The 23,018-nt window shown below is 45.7% G+C and overlaps 1 protein-coding gene across 1 annotated transcript in view; it reads left to right on the top strand.

Moving 5' to 3' along the window:
• DYRK4 (dual specificity tyrosine phosphorylation regulated kinase 4) overlaps positions 1-23,018 on the top strand; it is a 113,906-nt gene that overhangs the window by 82,533 nt on the left and 8,355 nt on the right. Inside the window, exons 14-16 of the mRNA XM_063133436.1 lie at positions 3,462-3,634; positions 10,258-10,318; positions 20,421-20,550. Coding sequence (XP_062989506.1) covers positions 3,462-3,634; positions 10,258-10,318; positions 20,421-20,550 — 364 coding nt within the window. The remainder of the gene's footprint in view (positions 1-3,461; positions 3,635-10,257; positions 10,319-20,420; positions 20,551-23,018) is intronic.

Raw genomic sequence — 23,018 nt, 5'->3', positions numbered from 1 at the left:
GGCACCGGGTAGGGTGAAGCTAACAGTATAGAGTCAGAACAAACTCAATATCTAAAAGCTATAGGGAAAAGAAAAGTTTTTAGCTGAGTTTTAAAAGCTGTGATTGAGTTGGTAGTTCTCAAGTGTTCTGGAAGAGCGTTCCAGGCGTAAGGGGCAGCAGAAGAAAAAGGACGAAGCCGAGTAAGGGAAGTGGAGGTCCTTGGGCAGGCGAGAAGCATGGCATCAGAGGAGCGGAAAGCACGAGCAGGGGAATAGTGTGAGATGAGAGAGGAGAGATAGGCAGGAGCTAGACCGTGAAAAGCTTTGAAGGTCAATAGGAGAAGTTTATATTGGATTCTGGAGTGAATTGGGAGCCAATGAAGAGATTTCAGAAGTGGAGTGACATGGTCAGAGTGGCGGGCCAAGAAGATGATCTTAGCGGCAGAGTGGTGGACAGAGACCAGCGGACTGATGTGAGACGAAGGAAGGCCAGAGAGAAGAAGGTTGCAGTAGTCCAACCGAGAGATAACCAGTGCGTGAACGAGAGTCTTGGCAGAAGAGACAGACAAAAATGGTCGAATCCTGGCAATATTATACAGGAAGAAACGACAGGATTTAGCTACTGCCTCGATATGAGGAATAAAGGAGAGCGAGGAATCAAATATAAAGCCAAGCTTCCTTGACCGGAGAGAGCGTGACATCGTTGACAGTAAGAGAGAATGAGAGGTGAGGAGAAGGTTTAGGAGGAAAAACAAGCAGTTCAGTTTTTGCCATATTAAGTTTCAAACGACGATGAAGCAGCCAGGCTGAGATATCTGAAAGACGTGCCGAGATACGATCGTGAACATCAGGAGAGAGTTCCGGAGATGAGAGATATAATTGTGTATCATCGGCATACAGGTGATATTGGAGGCCATGAGATTGAATAAGCTTACCCAAGGGCAGCATGTATAAAGAAAACAACAACGGGCCAAGCACCGAGCCTTGCGGAACCCCTACTGAAAGGGGAAAAGAGGAGGACGAGCTGCCGTTAGCCGACACGCTGAAAGAGCGACCCTCTAGATAGGAGGCAAACCAGTTATAGACAGAGCCACAGAGTCCAAGGTCATGGAGGGAATCTAAGAGAAGATCGTGATCAACCGTGTCAAAGGCTGCAGTTAGATCAAGAAGAATAAGAATGGAATAATGGCCTTTAGACTTGGCAGTAAGAAGATCATTGGTGATCTTGGTAAGGGCTGTTTCAGTGGAATGCAAAGGACGGAATCCAGATTGAAAGGGATCCAGAGCAGAGTTACTAGAGAGAAAGTCAAGACAATGAGAGTAGACCACACGTTCCAGAATCTTTGAGACAAGGGGCAACAGAGAGACAGGTCGGTAGTTAGACAGAGATAGTCGATCAAGAGTGGGTTTTTTGAGAATGGGAGAGACTGTAGCATAAAAGCAGAAGGAAATGAACCAGAGGACAGAGAAGAATTAATGATGTGAAGCAAGGACGGGAGGATAGCGGGGATAAGATTAATAAAGACGCGAGAGGGAATTGGCTCACAGGAACAAGTGGAAGGCTTCGACGAGCGCAGTATTTTAGACAGTTCATCAGCTGAGACCGAAGGGAACACCGAGAGAGTTGCAGGAGGAACTGACAGGTGAGGAACAGGAGCTGGAAGCGGAGCAGAGCTGGCCAGATTGGAGCGAATAGTTTGGATTTTAGCATTGAAGAAAGAGGCAAAGTCATTGGCAGACAGAGAGGCGGGGAGAGATGGTGGATTAGGCTTCAGAAGAGAATTGAAGGACTCGAAGAGCTGCTGAGGGTGCCTAGCATTTGACTGGATCAACGTTGAGTAGTGCTGTTGTTTGGCCAGTGAAATGGCAGAAGAGAAGGAGGAGAGAACAAATTTGTAATGGACAAAGTCCGCCCAGTCCTTGGTCTTACGCCACAGGCGTTCGGCTGCCCGGGAACAAGAGCGAAGGTAGCGGAGGAAAGAGGTGAGCCACGGTTGGGGTTGAGAGGGGCAAACTATCCGAGTTGTAGATGGAGCAAGATTATCAAGAGTTGAAGATAAGGAGGAGTTGAAGGAGGAGATGGCTGAGTCCAAGGAGACGGCTGTGAAGACAGAAGGAAGAGAGGAGGCTAGAGACTGAGAGAAAGCCTCATAGTTGATAGAATGCAGGTCACGACAAGAGCGTGAAGCGGGACGTGAAGGAGGGGGATTGTGAGTAATATTGAAAGAGACTAGATTATGATCTGACAGAGGAAAGTCAACAATAGAAAAGTCCAGGACAGAGCAGTTCCGAGTGAGGACAAGATCCAGACAGTGTCCAAGGGAATGTGTGGGTGCTTCAGACCAGAGCTTAAGATCGTAAGAGGAAGATAAAGAGCGAAATCGTAGAGCTGCAGCATCGTGAGGGTCATCTACATGGATATTGAAGTCACCCAAGATCAGAGTAGGAGAGTTGTCAGAGAGGAGAAAGGACAGCCACGAGTCGAGATCAGAGAGAAATTTAGAGGATGAGCCAGGGGGGCGGTACAGAACTGCAACCCGCAGTCGCAGCGGAGCGAAGAGTCTCACCACATGTGCCTCAAAGGAGGAGAAACAGTGTGAAGGTGGAACGGGAAGAGGCTGGAACTGGCACAAACTCGATAATAAAAGACCCACACCACCACCTCGACCCTCTGGGCGACTCGAGTGAGAGAAAGAGAGTCCTCCAAGAGAGAGGGCAGCTGAGATGGCGGTATCATGGGCAGGAAGCCAGGTTTCAGTTAGAGCAAGGAGGTGAAGAGATCTAGAGAAAAACAAGTCCTGGATGACAGGGGCCTTGGAAGCAATAGAGCGACAGTTCCATAAGGAACATGAGAAAGGCAGCTGGGAAGGGGGGAGACACCGAATAGGAACTAAGTTGGGAGAGATGAAATTGGAGCGAGCCATAGGGAACAGATATGAGGAGAAAGGAATTAAGAGAAGAAATGAGGAGAGAGATAGCAAGTAGGCAGGGAAGTAAAAGAGGCGCGGGATGGGATTAACCAGAACTAGCCTGGCCAAGACCAGTAGCAGCAAGCAAGAAGGTAGGCACAGAGAAGTGCAGACAGATAGGGTATCTTAAGGCAGTCGCATTGCCAAAATAATAACCCGACAGTGCAGGCTGCCTCTCTTTCTAGCATGAATGCACCAAGGTCCCCTGCAAGACAGGAGTAAAGAAAAAATCGACAGTCCCTTTATTAGCAAAGTTTGAGATTAATTTTAGATGACACACTGAAAAAAAGAAAGGCAGGATCTACACTACTGCTTTATATTGGTATTGAAGTACACTGACAACTGTTGGAGCCCAGGGCACATCCCACATGCTCTTTTCAAACCGCTTTCAAAGTGTTATACCCTGCTTGGTGCAGATCTGGCCATAACTGCATTTTCTTGAACTGCTTTGTCCTTTAATTGCCAGTTTGACATCTATTGTCCCTTTGTATTTTTCTGTCTGTTTTATTCCAGTGTATACGTATGTCCAGAGTCGATTTTATCGTTCCCCAGAAGTTATTCTTGGGCATCCCTATGCAACTCCTATTGACATGTGGAGTTTAGGGTGCATCATGGCTGAGCTATACACAGGCTATCCACTCTTTCCTGGAGAGAATGAAGTGGAGCAGCTTGCATGCATTATGGAGGTAACCTCTGCTATAAAATTATTAGGGAAAGTAAAATGGCAGCTGGGATCTAAAGAACAACTTTCCTAGGGGGATTGTTGTTACTGTTTTGCTTTGATGATCTGCCCCGTCATGCCATATTGCAAACAGCATTTGAAAACAATGCACCACCACCCCATAGTTGTTGCAAATGTGGTTTGCCACATCAAGTTCAATTTTATTCCATACTAGGGAGATTCTTCTGGCATATTGCATCCAGTTCTGGGTGCTGCACTGTAAGAGGAGTGTAGACAAATTGGAAGGTCTGCTTTGCATCTCAGTTCTTTGTCGGCAGTAGTAGTATCTCAGGGAACTTTGCTTTGTAGAGTTAGACAGAAACAACAACAATACTCTTATTTTTATTTCACTTTTCCTAGCTCTTCGTTACTTAGCTTTCCATCATTTAAGCTTTGCATTTATTTTCTTGAGTCTTTATATATAGTCTATGTCTGGAGCTTCCTTTGCAACTTCTTGATTTGATAACCAAGGAAGTGGCTTTCTTTTAAAAGCATTCCTCTTCTTGGGAGCAAATATCCACCCACAGAGGGCCACAGTGTCCCCTGCGCCTCAGAGAGTGCCACCTTCTAGACTCCTAGGAGCACTGTCATGCTTTTACACACCAGGTATGGAGAAATAGAGTATTTTGTCTGAGGGCTTTTCTTTGAACAAAGAAGCAGATGCTGAGAGGCTTGTAAATGTTTAGGCCATTGAAGCTTTACTCGGTTCTGGAGCCATCTATCTCTGTCCTAGTGGCCACACTGTCAGTGGTCTCCTCTATCACATTGCTCTCTGTTGAAGTTTTTTGCTCTTCAAAGGGGCTGGCCCTCCCATGAGGTAGGGTGAATTCCCTTCCTCAGGTGGCAGAGCAGCAAATTGCATGCCCAAGGGATCTCCGCTTCCACATTGCTGGAGTGAGGTGGCGGCACCACTGGGTGCTCTGCAGAACCCTGCCAGCCATGCTCACCTGCTGCCACAAATACTGAGGCAGGAGAACAGTTGGCAGGGCTCTGTAGGGCAGTCGCCTGCCATTTATTACGCTCTGAGTACCACCTCACCACCTCAGAGTGAAAAAGAGGGCAGGCAGGTGTGACTCAGTAGCAGTGAGAATTTTTATTCACTTGGACTTTGGAAGCAAATGTCTATTCCCTCCTGGAATAGATTGTAGACATCCAGATTAGTCACATTTCTACAAACCATTCTGTACCCTTCTTGTACCACTTACAATTTTCAAGGTGGTCTACTCTCTGACTTTTGTTTCTATTCTTTAAGTGTTCAAAGCTGCCTGCAGCAGCTACAAAATACAGCACTTCTTGTGTAGGATAAAAGTTCTTTGAAAAAACTCAGGAAGTAGTATATCATGATGTGCTATTACTTCCTGAGTAATAGTGGGGGGGGGGGAACTATGGCTTCCCCTTTGTACTGATGTGAGCAGCCATTTTTTCCTGTTCTGTGACCCTCTGATGCTCTGTTTGAACTAATTGAAGTTTCTGGCCTTTTTCAAAGGTAGTCCCATGTACAACACATTGCAGTCATCCAGTGAGGATGTTACCAGAATCTGCATAACTGTTGTCAAGTATTCTCTATACAAATAGTGTCAGAGCTGGTATATTATTCTAAGCTGATAAATGTTGGGCCTAGTCAAAGCATCGCTGTGGGTCTTACAAATTTGGAATCGGGGTGCATTTTGGAATCAGATCAGGATGATTTAGAATTGTATAGACTTGGGAAACTCAGGGCCTGAGAGTATAGCTCTGCCTGGCCACCCATCTGATTGTAGGCCAAGGGAGGGTGAAACTCCATTGCAGCTGCAGTTGCAAGATGAGTCAGCCCTCTGAGAGAGTGGGAACTGGGCAGGAGGAAGACACCACAGGGCAGGGGGTTTCATGGGTGTTACCGAGGGTAAGATGTCAACTGTAAAGGGCAGAACAGAGGCACTCTGTTTGGCATAATTCTCAATTAGTACTCAGAATAGTTCCTTATCGTGAAACTTCAACTCTTCTTTGCTGTGATTTTTGTAATGTTAAGACTCTAAATTACCATTATTGCTGTATGAATTTTAGCCTTGGGATTGTCCTTTGACCAAAGTAATGTGCCAATAGCTGTCGCATAGGCTATTTATTGGTGATTATCAATGCTAAGAGCTTTCTTGTGAAACCCTGGGAAGCTACTCTGTGTAGCTGGATCTATAGCAATAAAGAGTTTTATTGTAAGTAATCTGTGTCAACTTGCCAGAGGGTATCAGAAAGCTGAGCCTGACAATAAATGACAATCCTAGCCACTGATGCTACCTGCTCCTCCACTAATAATGATGAGCACCCCCAAACTACACACCTGATCCTTCAGGGAGAGTGCAACCCCTTTGCAGAGGAGGTTGAACACCACTCACCTGGGCAGATAAACCAGCCACTAATTTTATCTCCAACTTGTCTGGATTGAACTTCAGTTTATTGGTCTTCACGCAGTTCATTATCCTGCCCTGGAACCAATCCAGGACATCCACTACCTCACCTGGGTTAGCTGAAAAGGAGAGGTAAAGCCAGGTGTCCAGTTGATGACGTCTCCAGATAGCATCCCCCAGCAGTTTCATGTAGATATTAAATAGCATGGGGGATAAAACTGAACTCTGCAGAAACCCATGATGTAGTTGCTATGGAAGCCAGCAATAATCCCCCAGCAGTACTTTCTGGAAATGGCCATCCAAGTAGGAAAGGAACCTGTGTAAAACAGTGCCTACAACTCAGAAAGCTGATCCAGAAGACTATCATGGTGGAAAGTATCAAAAATTACTGCAAGATCCAAGAAAACCAATAGGGTTGCACTCCTTGTCCCTCTCTCTGTTCTCTTGGCAATCAAGGCAGTCTTAAAATTAAGCCTTAAATTAGACTAAAATTAGGGCTGTGCACGGACCCCCCGATCCGCTTCGTGGCCCAATCTGGAACTTCCGGATTGGGCCCAATCTGCTTTGGGCCAATCCGCTCGTCCCCTGCTCCGCTCTGCGGAGCAAGTTCCGGCTCTGCCGCAGTCGCCACATGGACGGTGGCAGTGGTGGCAGCAGGTAAGCCAACCCCCCTCACCCCCTTACCTGTGTCCTTCGTCTCGGGCTTCAATTGAGGCCCTGGCCTGAAGCCAGAAGAGGCCTCGGCCTTCACTTCCGGCTTCAACCGGGGCCTCAGTTGAAGCCCGCGACGGACCGCGATGGACACAGGTAAGCCTCCCTCCTCCCTGCCCCCTTACCTGGCACCATCTCTGTCGCCACAGGGACTGCAGTGGCGCCGGCGCCAGATGAGTCCCCCTCCCCCCCACTTACCTGCGTTCAGAGCTCCGGATTGAGGCGATCCTCTTCACTTCAAAGAGAAGCGGATCACAGCCCTAATTAAAACGGATCTAGAAGATCAGCTTCTTTTAGCCATGCTTAGGGTGACCATATTTTGGAAACCAAAAAGGAGGACAACATGTTCAACTCCCAAAGGGGCATGCCCACATCCAGCTCCCAAGGCGGCGTGCCCACCCAACATGGCCTTGGTCACAGGTCTGATTTCACAGCACACAATAAAGACAAACCTGTTCCACATAACATCTTAATGTTAAAATCACTGGATTTTATCACTGAACAAGTGAGATATTCAATGTATCTGAAATTAACTTCACTCATTCCTCCTTCTGTAGCTTTTGCTGTACTTTGAAGCTTTTGCTACACTCTGTGTGATACAGTCTCCCCTTCCCTCAAATATCTTTTCTGACTGCAAGTCCTTTACTGGATGACCATAGTCTCACTTTTCCTAACATTTCTCTTTCACCATCACCTTTCTCAAATCCATATTCACAGATCCAGCATACTGCTGCCACTGAACAAATGAAGCAGTTGACAAGTACAGAAAAATCTAGTGCAACAAACCAGCAACCAAGCATTCAGAAAGAGTATAAAATAAAAGAGTATAAAACCCTGCAAACATTAGCCATGGTACTTAAGCCTAGCACCTCTTAGCTTGTTTCAACTTCAACCAGACATAACAGTCAAAAACAACAAAGAAAAACACACCTACGTCACTGACATAGCAATACCTAATGACAAAAATGTTGCAGAAAAGGAAGCAGACAAGAGAGAGAAATATACATCACTGGCTATGGATGTTAAAGAACTATGGCAACAGGAAAAAGTTACAATTATTCCGTTAGTCACCAGCATCACATCATTATTTTTTACAGAAAACCTTCAGAAATTAGGCCTACCAAAATACATGCACACCAACATCTAGAAAGCAGTCATACTTAAAACATGTTCAATAGTCAGGAAATTTCTGAATCAGTAAAAAACAGCATGACTTGTCAAAGCCCATCATGTTCATCTAGAAAAACCACCACAAACAAGAAAAGGGAGATAGATGATGATGATAACCCTAATTTTTAAAAGGTTTTTAAGAAGGATGAACAATTATCAGCCATTGTTACAAAATATACATCATACCAATTATATCAAACAACTTGGAAAGGAAGGTCTATGGGTCTAAAATGCATTATTTAATAGGAATATCACCTCCAAATCGTCCCCCTCAACTCACACACAGAAACATACACCCCCCCCCCAACACACTGGAAACATGCACATGCATCCATTCATAGTCAAACAACCAGGCATCCCATTCAGACATCAATACATTCACACACTGTCAGCACACATGCACGCACGCACACACACTTAGGATCACGCACTCCAAAACACACGTACGCATCCATTCACTCAAACACCCCATGAACCCATACACAGTCTCTCACACACACACATACACCTCAGTCTTACCTTCTACTTGCTGGTGGTGGTGGTGGTGGTGGTGGTTCTTCTTCTTCTTCTTCTTCTTCTTCTTCTTCTTCTTCTTCTTCTTCTTCTTCTTCTTCTTCTTCTTCTACTCCTCCTCCTTCTCCTTCTCCTCCTCCTCCTCCTTCTCCTTCTCCTCCTACTCCTCCTCCTCCTCCTCCTCCTCCTCCTCGGCTGGTGATCGGCGCTGGGAGGGGGAGCTGGAGGATGGAACACGCCCTCTACCCCCCCCCCCCCGGCAATCGTGCCAGCGCAACAGAAGGGCTAGATAGACCCTGGAGACGCGTGGGCTGGGAGACGAGTTCCCAGGGGAAGGGGCTAGAGGGCGTGTTCATTGGAGGTTATAGGGAACTTTGTTGGCAAAGTGAAGTTGTACTCTATGGGAGGGGAATATTCCTCACTGTTTTGATTGATTTTGTTTAAATCAATTTTGATTTTGTGGCAGTACTTTCATTCCCACTTCCATGATATAGGCACTTTGGTGATTGAAAATGGAACTGAAGGCAGAAACCATCCCCCCCTTGAGAGTACACATGAACGGTGGGGGAGGCACTTGCCAAAACTTTAGCCTAACTTTAGAAGTTTCCCAAACAGAGCTCTATGCAGGCACAAAACCCATGCAGATGACCATTATTCTTATGGGTAAGCAACCTTCTTTTCTCCTAAAGTTTGATTGAAATCTACTCTCCTGCAACCTCATTCCATTAGATCTAGTCCTGACCTTCACTGCAGCAGAGAACAAGTCTTTGTTCTCTTCTATGTGACAGCTCTTTAGGTATTTAAAGAGTGCTGCTGTCAGGCTCCACACAGTCTACTGTTCCCTGAGCTAAACATACCCAGTTCTTTCAACTTTGCCTCAAAGGGGCTTTCTCCATATCATTGATCATCTTCATTTGCCCTCCTCTGAACCTCTTCCAAATTGTCTACATCCTTCTTAAGTCTAGCACTCAGAAGTGGACACCAGCACTCCAGATTATGTCAGACTCATGAATAAAGTGGAATTAGTGGAAATATTACTTCTCATGACTTGGAAATTCTGGCCCTATGAATGTAGTCTAAAATTATATTCACCTTTTTGGCACCCACGTGATGTGGATTCATGTTCAGATTGTGATGGACTACAATCCCGAGACTGTGATTGACTACAATCCATTTGATTTTTTTTTTGCCTAAATGCAGAAGTTTGCATTTATCTCTATCACATTTCATTTTATTAGTTTCAGCCCAGTTTTCTTTCTATCAAGACCAGTTTGAATTTTATTTATTCCTGACTCCTGAGGTGTGTAGTACCCCTCTGAGTTTTGTATCATCTGCTAATTTGATAGGGATTCCATCCATCTAAGTCACTGATAACTATATTGCAAGAGTACTGGGCCCAGGACAGAGCCCTGTTGCACCCCACTTGAAACCTCACTCTAGTTTGACGAGAAACCATTGATTAGGACTTTTTTGAGTTTTCCAGGGGGGGATCTACACTACTGCTTTTAAAGCACTTTAAAGCACTTTGAAAACGTTTTGAAACCTGTATATGCAGTGTGTCCTAGGCCCCAGCAGTTGTCAAAACTGTTATAAAGCGCTTTAAAGCAGTAGTGTAGATCCCCCCAAGACACTGTTCGTACTGCCTGTTGTAGTTTCCTCTCACTACTTGAAATGACACTGCATCAAAACCGGTGAATTCAGGTCTAATGCCAACAAAGACTTCATTTAAAGGGCAAGAACCATTGTTTAGTTACATACCTGGTTTACAGAGAGGCTCTTTAAGCTGACCTTTGTATGTGTATTTGTGTTAAAGATATTAGGCCTTCCACCTGCTGATTTCATTCAGACCGCATCAAGACGACGAACGTTTTTTGGTAAGCACCTCTCATTGATTGATTCATATAGTGACCATAATTATGATGAGTAGGATAGGTGTGGAAGAAGGGTCTGTGTATTGCAGAGACCCCTGGTGGCAGAGGGAATGCAAGGTATTGCTTTCAGAAATGATACAAATAAACCCTTTCTGTGGGCTCCTCAAGAGCTGATTCCTTGATGTGTAAATCTGCGGACCATAGGTGGCCCAGTCAGGCCAACCCTAGTTATGTTTGGGAACAACATTTTGTGTGTTTTTTCCATAGGAGCAAAAAGTCAGTTTTTGGGGCACAGCTAAATTCCAACTTCTCCAATCTGCCCTAATTTTTACACATAGAGGTGCATAACAAAGCTTATTATGGGGGAAAGGATTACACACACCCTGTAGGGCGTCATGCATGGAAGTGAGCATTACCCTTTGAGAAATAGGTCTAATGCATAGGCTATGGTAGAAAACAATTCTTAAGTGTGAAAATTCTAGAAAAAAATTATGAAAAGGCATGAACGGCTGCCTGACAAGCAAAATATAGGGTGTCATGAGACAAGTGTTTTATTGCACAGTCATTACTGGGCACTCACAGATTTTTGTGGGTCCTATTCATGATGTTGTCAGCATCCTATGTACCTCCCACCTCTTCTATCCTCCTTCATGTGACAAAAAAAGACCATAGTAAGTCCGAATTATTGTTGAGATGGAGCTTGCCACTATCTCCTGCTGAATGCAGGAGAAGCAGCACAATCAAAATGGCCCACTGAATAAACCCATAGATGGAAAGCTTTCAAATTTGCCAGGCTGGGAGAAAATGGGTTAACTAGCAGCAAGTTGAAATCCATCAAGATTGGTCAAGGTTTGGAGGAGATATGAGCTCACACACACACACACACACACACACACACACACACACACACACACCTCATTTGTTTGTATTGAGGGAAGACAGTTGGAGGCTTTGGAACATCCACACTGAGCTGTGGCTTTGTGTCCAGAAAGGGAGGATTCAAAGGGGCCCTCTGGAGCACCCACCCCACCCCGTGGCAGAACGGCCTTGCGCCCATCAACAAACCAATCCATCAATCAATCAAGGTTTAAGGCAGGAAGAGGGATTTTTTTTATTTAAAAAAACATTTTTATAGCACCACCTTGCCATTTCTGGCATCGTGGCACTTTGCAATAAAACATAAATATTTATATTGTATTTTATATCATGTTTTATACTGGTTGTTTTATAGTGAATGGTTAATTTTGGTGAACTGCCCAGGGAGCTTCGGCTATTGGGTTGTATAAAAATGCAATAAATAAATAAAACAATTTCCATTAAAAACCCTCAACCCACATTCAAATTTAAACCACCCCTCCCCGCAAACTCTTGTAAAAGTAAAAATGCCTTACAGAGGTGTTTAAAACAATTGACAGTAGGAGCCTGTCTAATCTCCGGTGGCAAATTGTTCCACATCCGGGGAGCAACCACTGAAGAAGCCCTGGCTCCTGCACATTCCAAATTGTAGTGGGGGACCATCAGGGCACCCTGCTCCTGAGAGCGATTCTGCCAATGGTGGGACACAGGAGTGAGGCGAGCACTCAAGTAACCAGGGCCCGGACAGGGCAGGGCTTTATACATAGTTCACAAGACCTTGTGGCACACCCTAGCAGCCCCAGCAGCCAATGAAGCTCTTGAAGCACTGAAGTGATGGAAGACCACTTTGGAAGTCCCTTAGCCAACCTGGCTACCACATTTAGAACAGCCTGTAGGTGCTGGATTTGCTTCAAGGGAAGCCCTGTATACAAGAAGTTGCAATAATCAAGCCTGGAGATGACCAGGGCATGAACTGCAGCCTCTGACAAAAAAGACGAACTTGACGGAGCAGATGTAATTGATAAAAGCAGCTCCGAACAACAGCCCCCACCTGTGATGACATAGTTTATTTATTTATTACATTTCTATACCACCCAATAGCCGAAGCTATCCCTAACATAGTTAGGGGTTGGTCAAGAATGACACCCAGGTCTCGTGCCTCGGTCACAATCCTCGGTTGGATTCCTGAAAATGAAACATCTGCAAGCTCCTACATCAAATCTGCCAGTCGCTGACCGCGACCACCCACCATCAACTCAATCTTCTCTGGATTAAACTTCAGCTTGCTTCTAGACATCCAATTACAGATCTCAGCCCGGCACTGAGACAGAACAGCAGCTGCCCCACTTAGGTCTGAGCCCACCGAGATATAAAACTAGATATCATCAGCATACATATGGTACCTCAGCTCGTGGGCTCTAATGAACTCTCACAGACACATTGCACATGAAAGGTATGAGGATAGAACCCTGTGGAACTCCACAGGGAAGGGCTGTGGGGGCATATGCACAAGTGCCCATGGTAAAGACAGGTTGCTTACCTGTAACTGTAGTTCTTCGAGTGGTCATCTGTGCAGTCACGCATATGGGGCTCTGCGCCTGCGCGGGGCCAGCTTCGGAAACTTCTCTAGCTGAAATCTTTTTAGGCGGGAACCCCTCCCCTACCATCCACTGAGTATGCTCAGGGGTTCCCGCCTAATCCCATCAGTTCCTGAAACCGCCTAAACAGTCTCACTGAGGTGAACCACCAGGTAATCAAAGAATGACACCATAGTGGGGACGGTGGGAGGGTTGTGTGACTGCACAGATGACCACTCGAAGAACTACAGTTACAGGTAAGCAACCTGTCTTTCTTCTTCGTGGTCTCTGTGCATCACACATATGGGCGAATAACAAGCTGACTTACCAGAGGTGGGTGGTGTCAGGTAATGGATGAAAATTCAAAGGATTGCCAATAAGATGGCATGCCCAAAGGCACAGTCTCTACGCGCTCTGATGTCCAGACGGTAATGACTGGCAAAAGTCAGAGGTGTCGACCAGGTAGACGCTTTGCAGAGGTCTGGTATGGCAATACCTCTTTCAAAAGCCGTAGAAGTGGCCACTCCTCTGGTGGAGTGAGAGCGCACTTTCCCCTCCAACAGGAGGCCAGCAAGTTCATAGGCTAATTTAATAGTCTGAACAACTCAAGCAGATATTCTCTGTGGAGATGCTTGGAGTCCCTTTTGTTTGCCCCCATAACAAACAAAAAGTCTTTGGGATCCCCGGAGGGTCGCTGTTCTGGACTGGTAGAAGGCGAGGGCACGTCTAATGTCCAGGGTATGTAGCGTCGACTCAAGAGGAGATGTCGGTGATGGGAAAAAACTTTGCAGGGTGATATCCTGTCCAAGGTGAAAAGAAGAAACAACCTTTGGAAGGAAGGCTGGGTCCGGTCTGAGGACCACCTTATCAGCATGAAACACCGTATAAGGTGAGTCCATACGGAATGCTGCTAGTTCTGATGCATGTCTAGCAGAAGTGATGGCAACAAGGAATGCCACCTTAAAAGTCAGTAAACGCAAGTCCGTCTTTGCCAATGGCTCAAAGGGCTTGGAAGACACTGCCTTGAGCACCACGGAAAGGCTCCATTGGGGAACAAAAGAGCGAATTGGTGGGATGGTATTCTTCATACCCTTCATGAAGCGCTTAATTAAAGGGTGAGTGAAGACTGAATAGCCCTGAACCCAACGGTGTGAGGCAGAAATAGCTGCCAAATAAACTCTAAGTGACGAGAACTTGAGTCCTTTCTTAAATAAAGAAAAAGAATGAGAAAAGAAGGGAAAATGATAGATTTTTCAGCTAGGGTAATCACTGCACCACAGAGAAGTCTCCAAACGCTGTTGACCCACAGGCGGTTGAAGAGAACTGAGGGGATTAGGCGGGAACCCCAGTGGACAGTGGGGGAGGGGTTCCCGCCTAAAACGTTTTCAGCTAGAGAAGTTTCCGAAGCTGGCCCTGCGCAGGCGCAGAGCCCCATATGTGTGATGCACAGAGACCACGAAGAAGAACCAGCTGAGTCCTTTCATCCAGGTAGGACTGGAACCAGGCAAGAGCTCCAGTCCTACAGTCCTACCTGGGTCCTCAACAGTCCAATCAACAATTCATGGTCCACTGTGTCAAAGGCTGCTGAGAGGTCCAATAACAGCAAGATGGACAGATGACTTTTGTCCATTGCTAAAAAAAAGATCATCACAGACCACAGCAAGGGCAGTCTCTGTGCTGTGACCTGGCCTGAAGCCAGATTAAAAAAGATCTAGAAAATCTGAGTCATGGAGAAACTGTTGAACCTGCTCCAGTACCACTTTCTCTACCACTTTACCCAGAAAAGGAAGGTTGGAGACTGGTCAGTAGTTTGCTGGCAACGATGGATCAAGAGTTGGTTTTTTAAGGAGTGGCCACACACTAGCCAGTTTTAGGCAGGTGGGCACCCTAGCCTTCATCAGGGATGCATTCACCACTGCTGTTAGCAGTGGACCCACCACCGACCAAGCAGGGTGTATCAACCGAGTTGAACATGGGTCCAATCCACAGGTGGTAAACTGGAACAGACCGAAAATCCTCTCCAGCTTAGCCAAGATTATTAGGCCAAAGCAATCAAGCACTGGCCATGTCCTGGGAGCTTCCAGCGGCAACTCTGCAGGTAACCTGGAGGAAAACCAGCCCTAATTCCACTAATCTTTCCAACAAAAAATTGGGCAAACTCATCACATCTATCAACTCTAGGCTCTGTTACTGTTGCTGTACAGTCAGGGCTGGTGCCAGACTATTTTGCGCCCTAGGCAAGGTGGGCTACTTTCACCACCCCACCACCCCAAAAAATGCCAACTTTGATTTTTAAGAATATATGTTTCCTGGAAAAAATAAGAAGCACAAAACTTGAAACTGCTAAATTTATTTTAAAGTGCAAGAAATACGTCATGGCAATTATAGCAAACAAATTGGAAAGGAACATCTATGGGTCTAAAATGCATTATTTAATAGGAATATCACCTCCAAATCATCCCCCCCAACTCACACACACGTGCGCACACACACACACTCAGCATCACTCACTCCAAACAAACACACACATGAACACATGCATTCACTCAAAGACCCCCTGCAACCCATTCACCCATACATTCTCTCTCTCTCTCTCTCTCTCTCTTCCGGGTGCGTTCCGGAAGTCTGAACGTAGAGCTGCCCCACCCCCACTCCAGCGTCCCTGGCTTCGCTTCGGCTGGGTGGGCGCGGGGCACCATCTCACCTGCCCAGGCCCAGCTGAATCCTCGGGCCAGCCCAGCTCACAGCCAACACGCGTGAGTGCTGCACTGCGCCCAGCGCTCCTCTTAGCTTAGCGCTCTAGGTGGCCACCTGAGTGGCCTCTATGGTAGCACCGGCCCTGGGGGCGCCACTATTCCAGTGATTTGGGGCAGAAGGAGATACGGCAGAAGGAGGGGGTTGGGACATCAATGTAGAATGGGTTACAGCTGTCTATACATTGTTCCCTTTCTATCCCCCCTCCTCCTCTAGCTCTCATGTATCTGGTAGCTCTTCCACTGAGCCCTCCTTCCTTGTGGTGCTGCTATTTAATGCCAGATCTGTCCACAATAAGACTGCTTTTTTTCATGATTTCATCATGGATGAGAAGGCTGACCTGGCGTTCATTACGGAGACTTGGGTGGGTGAGCTGAGTGGAGCTGATCTGACTCAGCTCTGCCCACTTGGGTACTCAGTGCAGCACCAACATAGATTGGAGGGCTGGAGTGAGGGAGTCGACATGATTCATAGATTGTTCCAGGAAGTGCAGGAACACATCCATTTCGGGCCTTTCCCCGATAAATTGGGGGCCAGCCCTGGTTGCCGTTGAGATCCCCGATCTTCGGGAGGTCTCTGGAGTTTTTCTCGTCCTCTGGTCACCCTATGTAATGACATCCACATATCTGTACACTAGTGACTACAGACCTGTTTAAAATATGCCAAAGTTCTGTTTGTGGCTGAGAATTATTAGACTGGTGTTGCATGGTAGAATCATAGAATAGTAGAGTTGGAAGGGGCCTATAAGGCCATCGAGTCCAACCCCCTGCTCAATGCAGGATCCACCTTAAAGCATACCTGACAGATGGTTGTCCAGTTGCCTCTTGAATGCCTCTATTGTGGGAGAGCCCACAACCTCCCTAGATAACTGGTTCCATTGTTGCACTGCTCTAACAGTCAGGGAGTTTTTCCTGATGGCCAGCCAGAATCTGGCTTCCTGTAACTTGAGCCCATTATTCTGTGTCCTGCACTCTGGGAGGATTGAGAAGAGATCCTGGCCCTCCTCTGTGTGACAACCTTTTAAGTATTTGAAGAGTGCTATCATGTCTCCCCTCAATCTTCTCTTCTCCAGGCTAAACATAGAATCATAGAATAGCAGAATTGGAAGGGGCCTACAAGGCCATCAAGTCCAACCCCCTGCTCAATGCAGGAATCCACCCTAAAGCATCCCCGACAGATGCTTGTCCAGCTGCCTCTTGAAGGCCTCTAGTGTGGGAGAGCCTAAAACAGGCCCTAAAACAGGCCCAGTTCTTTCAGTCTTTCATCATAGGGCTTTGTTTCCAGACCCCTGGTTGCCCTCCTCTGAACACACTCCAGTTTGTCTGCATCCTTTTTTTAGTGTGGTGACCTGAACTGGACGCAATACTCAAGATGAGGCCTAAACAGGGCCGAATAGATGGGAACCAGTACCTTGCACGATTTCGAAGCCATACTTCTATTTTTCCAGGGATGGATGTCAGACTGACTGGTCTGTAGTTCCCAGGTTCCTCCTTTTTGCCCTTTTTGAAGATAGGGACAACGTTAGCTCTCCTCCAATCGTCTGACATCTCACCCATCTTCCATGATTTTGCAAAGACAATAGACAGTGGTTCTGAGAGTTCTTCTGTCAACCATCTGTCAGGTATGCTTTAGGGTGGATTAATGCATTGAGCAGGGGGTTGGACTCGATGGACTCGATGGCCTTAAAGGCCCCTTCCAACTCTACTATTCTATGATCCTTCATTACTCTAGGATGTAGTTCATCGGGCCCTGGAGATTTGAACTCATTTAAAGAAATTAGGTGTTGCTTGACCATTTGTTTATCAACTTCAAACTGCAATCCTGCCCCCTCAACTTATGCTTCACTTTTTCCAGGGGGGTCATAGACCCGCTTTTGGGAGGAGACTGAGGCAAAGTAGGAATTGAGCACTTCAGCTTTTTCTTTGTCCTCTGTTATCAATTTGCCATCCTCGTTAAGCAGTTGAATAGGGTGACCATATTTTGGAAACCAAAAAGGAGGACAACATGGTCGCCCCCAAGGGGGCGTGTCCAGTGCCAAGGGGGTGTGCCCACCCGAACATAGCCTTGGTCACATGTCTGATTTTACAGCACACATTTAAGACAAATCTGTTCTACATAACATCTTAATGTTAAAATCACTGAAATAAAGAACAAGTGAGAGATTCAATGTATCTGAAATGAACTTCACTCACTCCTACTTTTGTAGGTTTTGCTGTACTTTGAAGCTTTTGCTATACTCTGTGTGTTACATTCTCCCCTTCCCTCAAATATCTTTTCTGACTGTATCTTCACTCATTGCAAGCTGCTGTTGTTGTTAACAGGGTTTGCTACTGGCCCCAGATCTGTTTCAAATTTGGTATGGCTAAAGCTCTACCTAAAAGCTATCATGGTGCCAACTTTCAGCTCTTTATCTTTAAAAATGACAGTTTAAAAATAATAATTTTAAAACCTCATTTTTAAAAAAAATCCTAAAAAATCAATGGATGAACGGATCTGTTTCAAATTTGGTGTGGCTAAAGCTCTACCTAAATCCTTTCATGGTGCAAAGTTTCATCTCTTTATCTTTAAAAATGACAATTTTAAAAATAATAATTTTAAAACCTCAATTTAAAAAAAATCCTAAAAAATCAATGGATGAACAGAACTGTTTCAAATTTGGTATGACTAAAGCCCTTCCTAAGAGCTACCATTGCGCCAAGTTTCATGTCTTTATCTTAAAAAATGACAGAGTTATAAGCATTTTTGTTAATTCCCATTAGAGCTGCTCTTTGGAAAAAAAATCCGGATTTCCCCTCCCCCTCCTGGATTTGCCATCAAAAACACGGGCAAATCCAGGCAAATCCAGTCATATGGTCACCCTACAGTTGAACCACCATTGCTTTCCTCTGTCTTTTACTACTCACGTATCTGAAGAAAGCCTTTTTTATTGCTTTTAGCATCCCTCGCTAATCTCAGCTCATTCTCAGCTTTAGCCTTCCTGATGCCATTTCGTCACTTCTGTGCTACCTGTCTGTACTCTTCTTTTGTAACCTGGCCTTCCTTCCACTTCCTATATGTATCCTTTTTTGTTTTCAGGTCACCTCTAAGCCTTTTGTGGAGCCACATTGGTTTCTTCCGTTGTCTTCTATCTTTTTTCCTTGTTGGAATTGTTTGTAATTGTGCCTTTAAGATTTCAATTTTTAAATACTCCCACCCATCTTAGACTCCTTTTCTCAATTGGGTCACTTGCCATGGGACCTTGCTTATCATAGTTCTGAGTTTATTAAAATCAGCTTTCCTGAAATCAAGAGTACGTGATGGCTGCACTCAGCTTTAACTTCCTTTAAAAGCAAGAATTCAGGTATGACGCTGTCACTTTCACCCAGAGTTCCCATAACTGCCACTTTATCCACTAAGTCATCCCTATTGGTCAATATAAAGTTAAGGATTGCCAATCCTCTAGTTCTTTCCTCCACTTTCTTGTAGGAGAAAGTTATCACCCAGACATGTCAGGAATTTCTTGGAACTTGGTACTTTGTATGAAGAGGTGATATGAAGTGCGACAAGGCAGGTTTTAGTCGATATGATAAACTGATGTTACTGGAAAACATACTAGTTGCAGGCAAGGCCTCCAAAAGGTCTTCGGTTGCCAGGGACAGATGTTCTCCTTTGATTACCACTTCTGCCCATCTTCCTTGCTCCCAGACTTCATAGCTTCTCTGGTCATCTGTTTTGTCGTTGGTGCCTGATATTCCAGCAGATGTGTCCTCCTGCCACTTCTGGTGTACTTGCAGTGAGACACTGGAAAGGCCTGGGAAGCTGTGAACTCTTCACAGCCAGCTGCCATGGTCCACTTCTGTCCACCACAGACTTCTTCTGACGACCACTTGTGTCCAACTTCCCTGCCCCATTTTTGTAGCCACTATACACTCTAGATGATTCGTAAAGTGTAGAAATGCTCTAAACTTGGGGAAAGCTTCTCTTACAACTCCAGTGTTGATAAACACCAGAGCCTCCACACCTCTTTGCACTCTTACATCTGTGCTGCAATATTTGTGGAGAGGCACCAAGGAATGTCTTAAAATCATTTCCCCAAAATACCGTGATGTCAGTGGCAAAACCTACACTGGTTTGAGAGTTATGGTTGAATTGAACACACCAAAGCTTGGAAATCATTTTTCCAACACCCCCTTTTAAACCACAAAGTGCCTGGGGCAAAGGGACCAGCACATGTGTGCAAGTGATGAAGGGCAGGAGCGCATTGGGATGCACACGTGACTGTTGATCCCCAGGGCTCTGGGAACTTTCCGTCAGCAGCCTGAGTGATCGGACCTGTGAGATCATAGAATGATAGAATAATAGAATCATAGAATAGCAGAGTTGGAAGGGGCCTACAAGGTCATCGAGTCCAACCCCCTGCTCAATGCAGGAATCCACCCTAAAGCATCCCTGACAGATGCTTGTCCAGCTGCTTCTTGAATGCCTCTAGTGTGGGAGAGCCCACAACCTCACCAGGCAACTGATTCCATTGCTGTACTGCTCTAACAGTCAGGAAGTTTTTCCTGATGTCCAGTCGGAATCTGGCTTCCTTAAACTTGAACCCGTTATTGCGTGTCCTGCACTCTGGGAGGATCGAGAAGAGATCCTGGCCCTCCTCTGTGTGACAACCTTTTAAGTATTTGAAGAGTGCTATCATGTCTCCCCTCAATCTTCTCTTCTCCAGGCTAAACATGCCCAGTTCTTTCAGTCTCTCTTCATAGGGCTTTGTTTCCAGACCCCTGATCATCCTGGTTCCGCCCCCCCCCCCACTTTTTTGGGTGCACCTGGGCATGCTTTAAAGTGAAGCACTGGCCTGCAGCATCACAATTTTATCTTTTCAGCATCACAACTTTAGAAAACAGTGTAAGCAGTTTTTAATTTTTTGCTTTTCTCTTTTGTAGATTCGAACAGTACTCCAAAGAATGTTACAAATAGTAGGGGAAGAATAAGAAACCCAAACTCCAAGGATCTGAGCACCGTATTGAAAACATATGATGGCTCTTTTCTGGATTTTCTGAAAAAATGCCTTGTGTAAGATGGTTTTAATTTCTTTTACTAAATTCTTGTTTTCTGACCTTATGATTTTGTAAATATGTACATCTCAGTTATGGTTGCAATATTTATTTGTCAGGTTAATTCCCCATATTGTCTGACTATGTAATGAAAATATTTTTTAGAAGTCATCAGACCAGATAAGGCAGTGCTTTGTTTTCTATTCCATACTCATTCCAATGGTTCTTCAGAAGCATATTAGAGGTTCCTCAATGACAAGATCAGTAATGCTGGACAAATTTGTCCACCCTGGCATATCTTTCCCTGTACTGTGCAAATTACAAGAGTTTGCTTTGTGTGTTCTAGGGACATGACGGGATTGTTCATATAACACAACAGCCCACCATAAGTTATTTAACCCATGGTGAGGCTGGGGTGCATGCAGCTGCCATATTGAATATGCAACCCATACTCGAGGATTGCGGTATTGTGCAAACTCAGTGAGCATGGGTTATTCAAGGGTTAAACAACCTTCACATAACCCATGCTTGTCATGCAAAACATGCTTGCTGGGTCGAACAACATTACAACTAGGGGTGTGCTCTGCTCCGTTTCGGATCCCCGAATCCGAAGTGGAGCGGGCCGATCTGGACCTCCTAAACCTGGTTCCAGAATGGATTGGGGGAGGTCCAGATTGACTTGAAGAGGTTTGGAACGGTCCGAATTGATTTGGACCGTTCCAAAGCTTCGGAGCCAGGTAAGTGGGGCGGGGGGCTTACATGGCTCCCCTGTCTGCCGCAGCGGCGGTCTGTGCAGTAACAGCAGCGGAGCCACGTAAGGGGAGAAGGAGGGAGTGGGGCTTACCTGGCTCCGTCATCCACCGCCACCAGTCTGTGCGGCGGCTTGGACTACCGCCCACGCCTAAGGCCAGAAATAGGCTACCTATTTCCGGCCTTAGGCGTGGGCGGCAGTCGAAGCTGCCGCACAGACCGTGGTGGTGTCGGATGACGGAGCCAGGTAAGTGGGGGAGGGGGTCTTACCTGGCTCTGCCACCACCTATTGCCCATGGGAATCACAGCTTGCCATGCGTTAAATCCGAAGCAGTTTGTGGGAGGCATGCACAGCCCTAATTACAACCCCTGAGTTGGGGGTTGCATATTCACCTTTTGCCCATGGGAATCACAGTTTGCCATGCGTTAAACAACATGTCATCCAAATCCAGTCTCTCTGTTTATTTATTTATTTATTTATTACGTCTATATCCTGCCTTTTTCTCTCCAAGAAACCCAAGGCAGCATACACAATCCTCCTCTTCTCCATTTTATCCCCACAACAACAACAACCCTGTGAGGTAGGCTGGGCTGGGAGTCTGTGACTGGCCCAAAGTCACCCAGTGAGAGCTTCCATGGCCGAGTGAGGACTCGAACCTGGATCTCCTGACTCCCAGTCCGACACTCTAGCCACTACACCACATTGGCTCTCTCTGTGCTCATTTATTTATTTATTTATTACATTTCTATACCGCCCAATAGCTGGAGCTCTCTGGGTGGTTCACAAAATGCTCATGAGATGACTGTGAGGCGAGGCCTGGCTGGCACACTGCTTGAATTAAGGGGATGGCCTAGGACACTTCCCAGAAACCTATGAAATGTGCAGGGGTTTCATGGCAGACACAAGGGAAGGGATCCTTGACAAAACCACTAAACTCGGGTGACAGCACTGGGAAAAAGGAGCACAGCCTGTGATCTCAGGCTGTGAGCTGAGTTCACAGAATTCAGTGCAAACCCATGGTTTTAAATAGAGCATAGCTAGTACACATTTCAGCAAAATCACTTGATTTTTATAGTGATTTTCTATAGTTTGGGAACTATTCGGTGTGTGGGGTAGGGAAATATTTGTACAAAGATGGCTGAAGTTTGATCCCCTACCATTTTCTCTATCTCCAAGACCTATATGGATTAGGGCTGTGCACAGATCCCCCATTCCACAACTTCCAGATCGGTTCTGCTCTGCCCCGTGTCGATCTGCCTATGGTCCGCTCCACGGCGGGGCTCTGGATCCAGATTGGAGCTCCGTGTTTCCTCCCTATAGACTTGCATTGAAAATGTCAAACGCCTATAACTTTTTTAGTTTTAAAGTTAGAAACATCAAAATGGGCACCATGAGAGCTTCTACATAGATTCTGATTCATGCCCATTTTGAAGCAAATCCAAGCATCCCCTGATTTGGGGGGAATATTTAAAAGATTTCCCCCCATTTTCAGAAATGCAGTTATCTCTGTCATTTTTCCAGATACACACTTGCAACTGGCCACCATGAGATCTTATAAATGTATCCTCGTTCATGCCAATTTTGAAGGAAATTCGAGCATCCCCTGATTTTTAACGATTTTTTTAAAGTTTTAACCCTCAACCCTAACCCCAATCAACAAACCTGCAAACATCTCCGTCACTTTTCAAGTTAGAAACATCAAAATGGGCACCCTGATAGCTTCTAAATGTATCCAC

The sequence above is a fragment of the Elgaria multicarinata genome, chromosome 9, assembly GCF_023053635.1.
Source record: "Elgaria multicarinata webbii isolate HBS135686 ecotype San Diego chromosome 9, rElgMul1.1.pri, whole genome shotgun sequence".
Taxonomy (NCBI): Eukaryota; Metazoa; Chordata; class Lepidosauria; order Squamata; family Anguidae; genus Elgaria; species Elgaria multicarinata.
This window is presented reverse-complemented; position numbering and strand designations above follow the sequence as displayed.